The following is a 13,801-nucleotide window of genomic DNA, read 5'->3' as shown; positions in this document are numbered from 1 at the left end:
ACTCGTGCGCCAAGTACCTAGTGGTGAGAATGTTATTTGCATCAATTCCATTTTGTGGCCACCGAAAATGTGTACATGATATATATTTTGACCATAAACTGCACACATGTAACACATCTTTATACATTATATAATTTGTGTGTGAAAATTTGAACACTTGAGGTACACACATCAAGCTACAGTCAAATTTTTGATCTACAATGATCAAACTCTGAAAACTACTTTTAATTATTGATTAATCGATTTATTTGAATCTGAAAAAAGTAGATAATTTTTCAAAATTACGAATGAAAACTATTCTGTATGCAGATGTATAATTAAAATGCATTCCAGGAAAGATGTGTAAACCTAGGCTACGTACTCAATTACGTGCTATAGTTTAAAGAACTTTAGTTACTAAGTCTTAAGTAACTTCAAATACTGCGACTGATTGCGATGCTTAAAGCGGTTGTTGTGTACGCATTTCAGAATAAAATTATTTATTGAATTTCAAATAATAAATAAATATTGTTAAGAAAATATTTTCGTTTTAATTTTCTTGAATAAATACAAAGTGTCCTGAAGTAATCAGGTATCAGGTATTCACTTGTACTTCAGTTCAACTTATGTCATATGTCATTAGTGAATGTCAAGCCGCTTCATCATACCCCCAACATTTTTGTAGGGAAACGCCGTAAAGTGAAATTCAAGTCATTTTATTGTTAAATTAAACAATTAAAAAAGTGCGGACACACAAGCGAACGATACAATAAATTAAATTCATACAGACAAAAACATTATATCCATTTAGTCAAAAATAACTGATTTCAACAGAAGAACTTACACCAACGTGGTGCAATATTATTGTGGTGTCCATAGAAAAGGTATTTTTCTTTCTTCCAATGATCAAATATAAAATCAATTCAATAGTCAAATTCAATATTGTTAGATTTATCAGAAATGTCACATTTGGATGAATCGATTGCCAAGCGGCGTTGCCAAGGAATCAAAACTGATGAGTCATCTACATCGGAACTGCAAGAAGAAACCAGTTCATTTTTACAATTGAATGACGATTGCTTGTATGCCGTTTTCGGGTATTTGAACGTCGAAAGTTTGTGTCATGTTGCGAATGTATGCAAACGTTTCAAAACATCACCAATCACCGAGCAAGTATTCAAACGCTACCACAGACATTTCTTTTGGCGTTCACGTGATTTAAAAGTGTCGGTAATTCGTCGTGTGATCTATAAATTTGGTCACTTGATTACTTCCTTTGACCTCGATACTAAGAATTATGATCAATTGGGAATTACATTTGATGACATCGTAAAATATTGTTCTCAAAATTTGGAATGCCTTGAATTGACAAAAGTGACAATTACTTGTGATAAAAGTGCCCTCTTGATGCCACGCTTGAAATATTTATCATTATATACTTGTGACATGGACTATAAAGAGGATTGGAATGCAGTGTTTAGAAATTGTCCGGAACTAGAAACGTTGAACTTCTTTGGATGCAGCTGTAAGTTTTTGGTACAGCTCTTCCCAAAATTGACAACACTCGATATATGGTGTAAAGAACGCGACACGATTTTTGATATACTAAGCCTGAATCCACAATTGAAAAATCTGACAATCAACGATTTAATCGATGATGAATTTATTAAAAATGTCGTAGAGCATGGAAAAGATTTAGAAGAATTATACCTTTGCAGAGTTGGATCAAAAAAAATTCAGCCTCAAAATTATACTGTCAACGGTCTCCTTCAATTGGGCAAATTAAAGAAATTGAAGAAGCTCCAAATTGATATTCAATATGGAAGCTATAGTAAAGTAATAACACAATTCTTTTAAAATGTCATTTTCCATTCCTTTCCATTAGTTATTGATAATTTCCATTTTTTTTTTCATCCATCACTTCATCTAGGTAATACCACAACTCATGAAAGCATTTTCAAACGAAAATATTCTGATTGAAGAATTAACTTTGAGGAATTTTTTCATTAGCTCAGAAGACATTAAAAGTTTAGGAAATCTGAAGACATTACAATTTCTCCATTTGTCTCTAATTAAATTACAAGTGACAGGTAATGACTTGGTTATTTTAGTGGCTGAGTTACCATTACTCAGGTTTTTATGTCTAGAATATGATGTGGAGTCTGAATCTACACTAACTGTCGATACATTGATTCGAATGGTGCAATTGGGAAAGAATTTTGAATATCTAGCTTTAGAACGGGATTGTTATTTCAAATTAACGGAAGAAGGCTACACATCATTATTGAAAGCCATTCAAAATAACGAGAGACAGGAAAAAAGATTCAGCATTACGATTTCAGATAACCTAAGAACAGATATACAAGTACCCGAAAGTATTTTGTTAGCAAATCGAGAATATCTTGATATAGATTTGTCAGCTATGAAGGGAAGCGACTATAGTAATACAGATAGTGAAGAAGATGATGACGATGATGCTGAAGAAGACAGTGATGATGATCAGCTTGCGTAAAATTATATACGGCGCCAACCACAAAAAGTGGACGAAATCATAAGAAATTGACAAAAAAAATATATTTATAGATATTCTCAATAAGAGTACGCGAAATTAAATTCGATCGCGTGAAACATTGTAATGGATACATATTTGAATTTTAAGTTTATGTTATTTAACACGTTATTTTTGTTTCTTACATCATGTTTATTTGATACATTATTGTTATTGATCAAACGAAATGCAAGACATTTCTTCATGTGCGAAATTTCTGCACAAGATATTTTAAAATTGGATTTATTCCAGTAAAATTGCTATTGTAATTAAAATTTCAGGCGTAAAAGTTATTGTTAATAATCAATAATTACAAAGATTTTTGTATCAAATTCATTTACTTTGAAATTCTTGTTGCAATAAAACTAAAGCGATTCGAAGTCGAATATTTCAAATTCTTTTCTTCGACAATTTTTTATACCATCCATTTAACAATGTTATATTCAAAATGAAACAAAAGAAAAACTGAAGCATTAATTTTTATTTCAAACAAAGTTGAATATTACTTTGAAAATTTTGTAAAACAAATAAATAAATAATGTCTTTGTATTGTTTTTCGGAGTTTGTGTATGTTTTTCCTTATATTTTATCTCTCTTCTGATTTGATTTCTATTTACGTGAACTTTTCAAATAGCGAACGAATTTGTATGCAGTGATTGTAATTGAATTTCTTCTATTTTTGCTTGTTCAAAAGTTTTACATAATTGGATAAACATGGAAGAAATGCTACGGTATTGAATGTATTCTAGCATACGATTTTTCAATGGATGAATGAATGTGTGACATCGATTCCAAATAGCGTGTTGTTGCGCTATCCCTACGAGTGAATGTAACGAAAAAACCAAACCAACACACACAAAAAAAACGGCCAATGTCGAAGAGAGAATTTTTAAGTAATTCAATTTAGATATTGCAAAAGCTTTTCTACAAATAAACAGTGGAAAAAGGGTGTTTTCCGCATATCGTTTGAATGGTTTCTTTTTTCATTGAAATAAATGCCGTTATTCAATGTTCTCGTCATAGCACAATGTTCAACCATTCGAACAAGCATCCCCATTCACATTTTTACTGATCCAGTGTTCTGTGTGACAACAAATGAATGGAGTTTCCATTCGAAATCCGGGAGACAAGGAGTAACGTCAATCGATATATGGCATAAAAGGGAGCAAGACCAAAAGAGATAGAGAGTGAGAGTGAGAGAAAGAATGCACGGAAGGCGGAGGATAGACAAACATCAAGCCAAGCATAAATACCCATACTGGCTGACGAAAAATTCAACAGCGTACAAGTAGACTCGTTTGCTTTGTTAATAAAACACATTACTCATATTTGCTTGTGTACGCAAGATTTTGTGCGATTCAATTGAGAAAATATATATGCACACATGCTCATGATGCGCCGCTTCTAAAGGAGACTTTTTTTTATTTTCCGCTCGATTCGATTCTTCTCGTTTTTTGTTGTTTTCGGGGGCGCTCTTTTTGTTACTCCCATCCATAAAAGCGTGAGCGAAAAAGAAAGAGAGAGAGAGCTGAACACCAATTGCATGTCATCAAATACTAGATAGAATAGATACAAACTAGATAATACATATTTAAATTCACGCTTGCATTAAATATTGTTTGCGATATAGAAATGTAAACGCACGAACGAACTTTTTGACGGAATAATTTTTGTCAATAACGAATAACCAGAAACACATAGAGAATGAATATGAGAATATGAATACCATACTCTCAATATTTGTATACTTCTTTTGGGGGCGTATTTGAATTCGTGTAAGTTTTTCCAATTGCATATTTTTGTATTAATTTCAAGCTGAAACGTTCATTCAATTTAATGCTTCAGAGGAATAAATTCAAAATTCAATTATTCGATCCGCGTTTGATTTATAAGACAATCCATCACCGCAAGTCATATGCGGATCGATCATATGGTTGAAATTCCACAAGTTTTCTAAAGAAGAAACTGAACTTCACAAGTGTGTCATACATATATTTCTATTTGCGTCAGTGAATTTAATTTAGTTCAATTGCATTTGGTTTTGAAGTGAACAACGAAGGTATCTTATGGAATATGTGGATTCGACCCGGTTCAATATGCGTCAGAAGCAAAAATCCGAGAGAGCGTAACACTAATTTGACATCGACCAAAGCAACACCTTATATGGTTGCGGCTAATTCGTCTATAGTCGACTCTTGTACATATTGTCTACAAGCAATGTGTTCAAGACTTTATCGCAACAATATAAGATGGCGCCACATATGCGCAATCATTTACTTCCTCATAAGGAGCAATATACATTTGCAAAAATCCAATTTTCAAATTACCAAATTTGAATGTTTTCTATTGAAAACCCGAACAACTTTTGTGGTCAGTTTTTCATACATAAATTCAATTTTTTGATTTCGAACCAATGAAACCATACGTGTTGAAATGCAATTGAACCGAAATAAGTTCACTATGCAAATAGTGAATTCCCAGTGAAAAAAGGTGACCAAATCACCACTGACTGTAAGTGACTACAGTGTTTGTATGGAAAACATACATTGTCTATATGGTCAATTATATTTATGAAAGCGGATATTACGCAAAGAAAGTTATCATAATATACTTTTACTGTAGAAAACAAAAAATTCATGCTCCGCAGAAAAAAGGAAAGCATTAAAAAAAATTCACCGCTTTTCGGGTATTTTAAGTGAAAATTAAATGTTTCTTTTTTTTACAAACGAAACCAGAAAAAAAGAATATATTAACTCCGAATGAACTTAAATGTTCCATTCAGTTTTGGTTTACAGTTCGTTAGAAATAAATATTCTGGTAATAAACTGCTTCAATGGAGCAAATATGAAATTCAATTATTGCGTTCTTTTCACGCTACATTCGCAACAGGCACAGAGTTTCCACTCTCGCAAAATCGATCGAGAGCGTGAGGCTATATCGATATTAAGTGTTGATACATGCGCACCTTATCTGTCGAACGGTCAGAAATGAAAATTGTTTATTTCCCTTGCGTTACATTCAAAGGTGAGCCTCAAAAAATAGCCGTTAGCCAATTAAGTAATTATTTTGCTTCCAAAATTGTACAATCTGTAACTACTACACCGTTCACGTTTGCGATAAATTGACATATCATTTCGATACGATTTTTCCTCACCAACAAAATGTATCTTTTAATTTTTCGCTCTCATTTCTGCTTAATGCATACCAAACCCAATATCAATTGGCTTAAACAAAACACATCTTTAACTTTTTATTGCAAACCAAATCGATGGCTTGACGTATATCTTAATGGAGCAATCATTTTGTCCAAGAAGAAGAAAAAAACCCGTAAAAATTGCAACGAAACTGAAGTAACCTGTATTTCAATTAAAATTGTTTTGATAGGTAATTTAAATTTGATTTATGGCATGGAAATCGTTACAATTTCTGTATTTTGCATTCGAATTGTGTGGACTTGTGGAATTGAATGAAGATATTGAAATTAAATCGATTTATTTGAATCGATTTGGTATTCAAGTGTGTGTACGATGTATAAAGGACATTTGCACGAACGAGTGGGTTTTGTTTCTCTGTAAATAATTCTTAATCAATTGATTGTGAATTTCTACAAAGAGACAGGTAAATGAAAAGAATGAGAGGTAGAGAGAGATAGAGAGCATATATGACAATGGCATATATTATTATCAGTCGTATGACGATGGCACACACATTTTATTGTTTAAAATGTCCGATTTTCCAGCCATTTAGTTTTTGTGCGTGTGTGTTTACCGAACGATTTTCTCCTTCGAAGCATTTCTTACAATTTTGTGGCTGTACAAACTTGGAAAATATCGTGCACGGAAAATGGGATTTGAATGAAATTCAACAACCATGTTGCTGAAATGAATCATTTAATATATCAAGTAGCATCTAAAAACAAACACGTATTTAGATACATGTGTATTATAAATGGTCACAGATAGGAATGTATCATACGATTTGTGTCATTTTTGTTGCTACCTATTTTGTGAAGCATGCATTCACGTTTGTTGAATTCACGTACACATTAAACCGGCAGAAACCGAACGGAAACTGACCGGAAAGACCGTCAAATTTTCTTGAATTGCAAATATGTGTCTTGTGTAGCAGAGTTCGTCCAAGACAGCACATAATAACATATACATATAAAGTTGTTGAAAAAGAAAAATGAAACAAACTCGGCACGAAAAATAAAAAAAACGTGGCTCATATATATGGACGTGACTAAAGTTCTTAAGCAGAGGCAAATGAAAGCATACACACGCGCACAAACAATCAAGAAAAGTAAGGAAAATCTGTAGAACGCCCTCGCCAACTGAAGCAAGGTATGCGCTCACTGTAAAAACGACTGTTGCTCGATTCGTTTTCAATAACAACAGCCGCATTGAATCTAATAACGAATTGCGATTTGATTTTTTTTTTAATGTTTTCCGAAACAATGTTCCGCAATTTATTGTGGAAGCGATTTTTTTCTCTTTTGAAAGAGAGCCAAGTCCTTGCATTGCAAAATTCTTTCACATGTTGTAAATCGTATTCAAATAGAAAGTGTGATTTTCTACACTTATGCTCAATTGACGAATAATTTTGCCAGCTCAAACCACGCAAAAGCGTTGATGACACCTTTACATTTTCGAATATAGTAACAAAAAAGCCGATTGGTATCTATTGCTGTGCAAATGATGTGCATTTTTCGTGCAATGCATGGCACATGTTGCAATCATTAAGCGCATCATCAGTTTCATCGTTGCAACTGTCACCGTTGGTGGGTGTTAATTTTTATTTGATGATCGAAACACGCACGGTTTACCTCATTTAAATTGCACTATGCAAAAATGCTGCATCACAAATGTGCATATACAATATTTAAAAAAAAAAAACAAGAAGATAAATCAATGCATTGTTTCTATTTCATGTAAATTTTGGCAGTTGCACTTTTTTCATTGTCGTGGCGTTGTTGCTGTTTTTTTTTCGCTACGCCAATTCATTCCAATTTTATGTATTTACTCATTTGTCAACACGGTGCGCCAAATTTTGCGTGCATTCAATGTAAATCACAAAGAAAGGGGATGAAGAGGGGGCCTAAAATAAACCTAATAACATAATTGAATGTGACATGTTTACATAATATTATTATTGTTGGCGTTGTGTTGAAATCAAACAATGTGTAATTTTCAATTTATTCATCGTGTGCACACTTGCACAGACGAGAACAACAAAAACTAGCATCACACATACATTCATTCGTACGCCCGTTCGTTCGCTTTCTCTGTACTACGTGGGATTTTGTCATGGCCTTATAATTTGACATGTCAAAATAGTTATTATTGAAGCACCACAATCGATCACAAAATCAAAGAAAATTATCATGTTCTTATGCATGATATATGTATGCCATTTGTATGCGATATTGTAGCATATTGATTACGCGACAACAACAACGGTGGCGGTGACGAAACAACTGTCGTTCATCATTTTCATTCAAATCATGAATAGTCAATGTCAATTGTGCGCGTTCTGGCCAACGCTTCAACGATATTGAGCCGTTTTTCTCTTGCTATCATTTTGGCAACTGTGTTGCATGATATTGGACTTGTTGTCTCCAGTAAATGTTGATCTATTGATGCGTTCATATATCGATTTATTTTTTTCTTTCGTTTTTTTTTCTCGTTCACTAACTATGTGACGTCGTTGATTTTCATTCATGTCATTTCTCTTTTCTAAGCAATAATAACATATTTGCCAGACAGTCGACGATAATTACGGAGCACGGTGTACAGTACAATTTCAATGCACAAATACGTGTACGTATACACATAACAAAATTGAATGTATTCGGGAAAAAGTCACATCTTTCAGAATTCGAGATTCCCTTGTGTCACATGGTTTTTTGAAACGATTACAACAACAAAAACAGCAAATTTCACATATAAATCTATTAACAAGAGAGGCAACAGAAGAAATGACAGAGTTATAAAATATGCGCAACATTCGCAATTCCAGTCAAATAAAACAGAAAGAACCAAACGCAATTGACAGTGTCAGATTTGAGATTGATTCACAAAAGCAAAGGCAGAGAGAGAGAGAGAGTGGAAAGGAAATTGTACAACATATTCAACACTTGATAATAAAAATAAAGAACTATTTATTTAATGTTAGAGAGACGTAATGTGGTTAGATAACAATAAATATGCTACTAAATATACATAATCATTGGTACAATCACAATAATAACAGTTGAGTTGCAAGAATAATAAAATCGGGCGGATAGTTTGTATGGCAACATCAGTGCCGAACCGTTCATATGTTGCGTACCCCAACTGATAGTCCGGCCAACCAACCATACAATCTGACTGGATTTAGCCCATGGAATCGTACATTCGATATCTTATGGAAAATATTCCGTTCGTATTTACAGTTAAATGCAAACAGTAAATTGAATTAACCTCCCTCATCGCATCATATAATTCATGCAAATAATTTCTTTTGTTGTGCGATTATTCCGTTTTTTTCTGCTTCTTCTGCTTTTTCCGTTTCCCTTGTGCTGAGTGTGGATAACGTGTATTTTGGTTTCCGAAGGGTGTTGTTAAGTACGATTCTATCGCTGTTTCTCTTGTCGTTGTCGTTGTCGTCGCCACCACACCGCATTACTATCGTCATCAACAATTGCAATGAATTCATTTGGGTTGCATGCCAACTTTGCGAGGTAATTGGAACAATAAAAAAAAATCGACTACCGTTTCATTGAAAGCAGCATGTTATTTTGTGAACACGCCGATTACAATCCCTAGGGTCTTTTTTAAAGGATGATTTTGTTGTTGTTATTTTTCATGTATCACATTCGCAAAAATGCTTGAACTCGTTTTTTTCTCTTCCTTTCGTTCTCCGTCAATCGTTGAAGCTGTGCTTTGCACTCGAACGAACAAGCGCGCACGCACAACCATACACACCATATAATCAATCCCGGACACACAGTGTATAACATCAAAATTGTGAGAAAACGACGTATACATGGGAGACAGTAAAAATGAAAAGGAAATTTTCCACAAAAGCAAAGGAAATCATCTACTAATGAGAGTAAGTCGATCAATGAGCCAACAAATGAACTGCACACCAACTTTTTTTTGTCTGACTTTTGTCTTGCAGATGGAAGCGCATGATATTTAATGCCCTCTGTAAATGGAATACATTTCAAAAAGTTAGCATTTTTTGGTGATGGATTTTTTTTTCTTCTTCAGTTTTATAAATTGCAGGAAGTAGCAGTGAATATTCAGAGAAGAGTTTGTAAAGCATCGTCATTTTTGCGTGATGAATTGAAATCACATACCTACACATTGAACAAAAAAAAAAAAACGATATAAAGTGTTGCTCAATCATAACAATTGCGAATGTATGAAAAGTGTTTGATATTATTCGCGGAATGTTCATGCCGTCGCCGTAATTTTTTTCATTTTTTCGTCGGATGTTTTTAATAATAGAGACATTTTTGTCTGTCCATCCACAATTTTCCATACATTTTCCATTGCGTGACCAAATTGACAGCAATCATTCAACATTTTTTCACTTGTATACCACTTATGTATTCATATTTCATCGCACTGAAAACGTAGTACTTTAAAGTCGATTCAGTAAATACGAACCATCACAATTACCATTCCGCGTTGGACTCGCGAATACAATCAAAGAATATGTTCACCATTTTTTCGTGTACATTGTCAAATTGTTGAATCATTTTGTTCGGCAAATGCTAATAAACTCAAGTTTAAAATAGAATGTAAAATGTTGTCATGGCACAAGAGAGGGAGAGAGAGGGAAAGAAAAATGAACTCGACTTTTGGATTGGAAAATTTATCTCTGGAATTGTGAATTCAACGATGGAAAAGTATTTGTACAATAGCCGAATCATGATGGTACTTTATGATCTTTTTGCTTTTCCCATTCTGTCAAGTGGGATAAAAAAAAATTGAAAAAGCCCCCGATCAAAAAAAAAAACTTTGACTGATGTAAACGAATGCATATTTCCTTCCGGCTCAGACAAACTTCTCAGTTTTTCTTTGTGATACAGATTTTTTTTATTATTTATTTCCATTATGGAAATTCCATAATTTAAGCACGGAAAAAATGTGAAAAGTTGACAATTTACATGCGATGCTCATCGAATTCGAAGAGTGCTAAAAAAGAGCATAAAGAATATATTTCTGAGCCTGAATCGAGTGGGGATTTTGCACCCAAATCGATATAGATAAGTTTTTCTTTCAAAGGAGTGAAAAACATCCCCGTCGATGTTCACTTCAATCGGTTTTAGTTGGCAAATAATCAACTGCCGTGTATATCACACCAATTTATATATCTGTGTAACAAACGAACGAAATGCAGCAAGAATGATAGAGAACGACGAGTGAATGAGATTTGAAAAATTACCATGGCTGGTATTCATTTATCGGTTACAGGCCATGCTTCACGTTTGGAATGCTTCTCGTTTGTGCACTTGTTTGATCTTAAGTGAGCTCAGTGGAGTGCAATGAATTTGGCAAATGGCTTGCAGGCAGGCCCGCATTCATTCGTTACACTTATAATGTATGATATCCAATTATTTCTTGTGCATAAAGTTCAGTAAATATTTGCTTGTAGCGCCTTTGCATTGAAGAAAACAAATCAACAGTCAAAACCAGATCGAATGAACACAGCACAACAAAAATCGGCACCCGAAAAAGAAGCATCAACATATGTCGAATAAAGTTCGTAGTGCAACAAACGGAATGGTAACACGAGCGAGAGAGAGTTTATAATTCCTTTGTACGAGTCGTGTTCGCAATCAATTGTTTGCGTTCGCATGTAAAAATCGAAACGGAAATAAAATAAACATGCCTCGATGCGAGTGCGACTTAAAAAGAGATTAACACTTGTTTCAATTGCGATATGTAAACCATTCCACATAGAACTGACAGTGTTTTGAACTTAAGCGGTATGGTTAATAAGGTAAATTGACACATTTACCATTCACATCAAAACTGCATAGATACGGTTTTTGTGGTGGTTATTTAATTTAGACAATTCATATGATTTCTCCGAATGAACATTGTGTGCGCGTGAGTTTTAGCACCCTTTCAAATTTGTGTGTAAATCCCTTTTCTCTCGTTTGCACTGGCATTGACTGACGAACAGTTTGAACTGTCAAATGAAAATGTTATAAAATTGTAATAACCATTTGATTGAAATAACTGTATTTACCGAGTTGAAATGCCCATTTTATTATAACGTGTGTCCTTTTTACCATTCGAGAATAGAAAATGGTGAGAGAGAAAAAAATGAAACAGATGTATGTAAGCTCATTTGATTTTGTGTACACCATTTAAAACTTGTATCAAACAAAAATAAATATATTTTTTTGTTTGTTCGCCAGAAAAAAAGAGTATGTGTGTATTTTTTGTTCTTGTTGTCGTTTGAAGATAACTCGACATATTTGCGAAGAATGCTAAACAACCGAAAAAAAGGAATATTTTTGTTGATCGATGTGAAAAAGCGTCAACAAATCTTACATTACGCTTGAAGAATTAAAAAAAAAGAACGTAAAACATACAGCTATTCAGAGGTTATTGTTTTCTCTTTCTTTCAACCAAAGTTGTTTTTATGATAGCATTTAATTCTGATGATGATGATTTATGCACTTGAAATATTGCAAAACCATTAAGTTAAGCTCAGGTGAATGTAAGTCTCTTTTATGTGCACATTCGATTAGCTCATCTTCGTGGTAATTTGTCTGCAAAATTAACACACTTAAAACAAACAAATTTATTTAAGATGATATGATTGATGACCCGATATTTGTTATATAGCATTCGGTTCAGAATGATTACCTTTTTGGTTTTTCAGTATGACTACGAGTTTTGGGAATTGAAATTAAAAATGTTGCTTCGAAAATGGAAGAGAGAAAAAAAAGCGATCAAGTCGAGAGAAAATAAAAATGAAGCAACAAATATATCGCGTTTTTGTTGCTCCTTTTTTTTGCTATTCACTTTTGTTTTTGCTATATTGGTTCGCATCTTTCAACAGTTTCCATTTACGGCATGCTAAAATGATAAAATGTAAATGTATATTTCATTCTATCTCACTCTCTCGCTGGTTTCAATTCAATCGATCAGAAACGACAAGAGAGTTGGAATTTCATCGGCTCAAAGCGCCAGTAGATTTATATGCCTATTTAAAGTTATTACGTATATACTTTTAAGCTGTTCTGCTGTTGGTTTCATTTCCATTTTGCAATTTATACATTTTATCTCAACAATCTTTCAATTTCGTTTTATTTCGCCCATAACATCTCAATTAAATGCGATTTTTTTTTGTCTTTCGTTTGCCTCCTTTCGTTTCACTCTCGTTATGTTTAGGTGTGTGTATGTTGTGATATTGCCGTCACTGAGCAAAATCCAATTTAAAATGATATAATGAAATGGATGGTGAGATGTCGACACAAAGTATAGAATGGCGAAGAGTTAACACGAAGCAAACACACACACACACATGTATAGGTAGGTATGCTCAATAAATGTTAAAAACAAATGGAAATAAAGATAGTGACCAAAAGGTAGAGAGTGATGGAGAGAGCATGGAGTGAATGAGTGAGCAATAGAACGAATGAGAATCAAATAGAATGAAGTGAGCATCCGATTATGTTTGTTTTTACAATTTAAATGCAGCGAAGCTGAAACACAGCTCAATAAAATATCATAAATTTATTACACCGTACAGCACGCCCATATCCGCACTACCTGAATTAACTTCTCTCGCCAAAATGCGCGCACTCATTTTATTCTTCAGAGAATCATGGTTTGCTTGCCCAGCATTTTGGAGGTAATCATAAATATGTGTTTGTGTACGCGGTCACGCGCAAGCTGCCTGCAAACAAACAACAACAACAAAAAACTGCATAAACTGGCTGTGGTCAGTTTTATTGTGCCAAAACAACATGAGAAAATTCAAAAAACAAATGTTTACCCGAACAAAAAAAGGAACATATGTAAACAGCAACAACAACAAAATTGAACAACACGACACTATCGAACGAGGAAGGATAGATAAAACAGCGCGCATATTTGTTTTAATAACTTGGTAATTTATAATAATCTGAATAAGTATTGCTAATAAGAATTCAAATGATTGCTCGCTAAAGCCAATGTCGAATGATAAATATGTGTGTGTCTGTGTGTATCAACACACCACACATATGCAATATAATAAAATTGAAGTGAATAAAATCCATTC

General features: G+C 33.6%; 1 protein-coding gene across 2 annotated transcripts; it reads left to right on the top strand.

The window, feature by feature from the left end:
* Nucleotides 1-635: 635 nt before the first annotated feature.
* On the top strand, nucleotides 636-2,944 carry LOC116345832. Of its 2 annotated transcripts, none has more exons than XM_031775538.1 (3): nucleotides 636-863; nucleotides 938-1,815; nucleotides 1,910-2,944. In XM_031775538.1, exons 2-3 carry the CDS (start codon nucleotides 940-942, stop codon nucleotides 2,489-2,491), a joined length of 1,458 nt encoding a protein of 485 aa, XP_031631398.1. In that variant the 5' UTR covers nucleotides 636-863; nucleotides 938-939; the 3' UTR covers nucleotides 2,492-2,944. The 2 variants fall into 2 exon arrangements, with proteins under 2 accessions (XP_031631398.1, XP_031631396.1); XM_031775536.1 differs by having other exon boundaries at nucleotides 929-1,815; nucleotides 1,910-2,943.
* The last annotated feature ends 10,857 nt before the right edge of the window (nucleotides 2,945-13,801 follow it).

This window comes from Contarinia nasturtii, unplaced genomic scaffold, assembly GCF_009176525.2.
Source record: "Contarinia nasturtii isolate CC-2019 unplaced genomic scaffold, AAFC_CNas_1.1 Cnas_scaffold_1371, whole genome shotgun sequence".
Lineage (NCBI taxonomy): Eukaryota > Metazoa > Arthropoda > Insecta > Diptera > Cecidomyiidae > Contarinia > Contarinia nasturtii.
This window is presented reverse-complemented; position numbering and strand designations above follow the sequence as displayed.

Coding starts and splice junctions, on each gene's coding strand:
- LOC116345832 (XM_031775538.1), top strand. CDS start 940: ATGTCACATTTGGATGAATCGATTGCCAAGCGGCGTTGCCAAGGAATC. Junction 1,816..1,909: donor AATATGGAAGCTATAGTAAA/GTAATAACACAA, acceptor CACTTCATCTAG/GTAATACCACAACTCATGAA.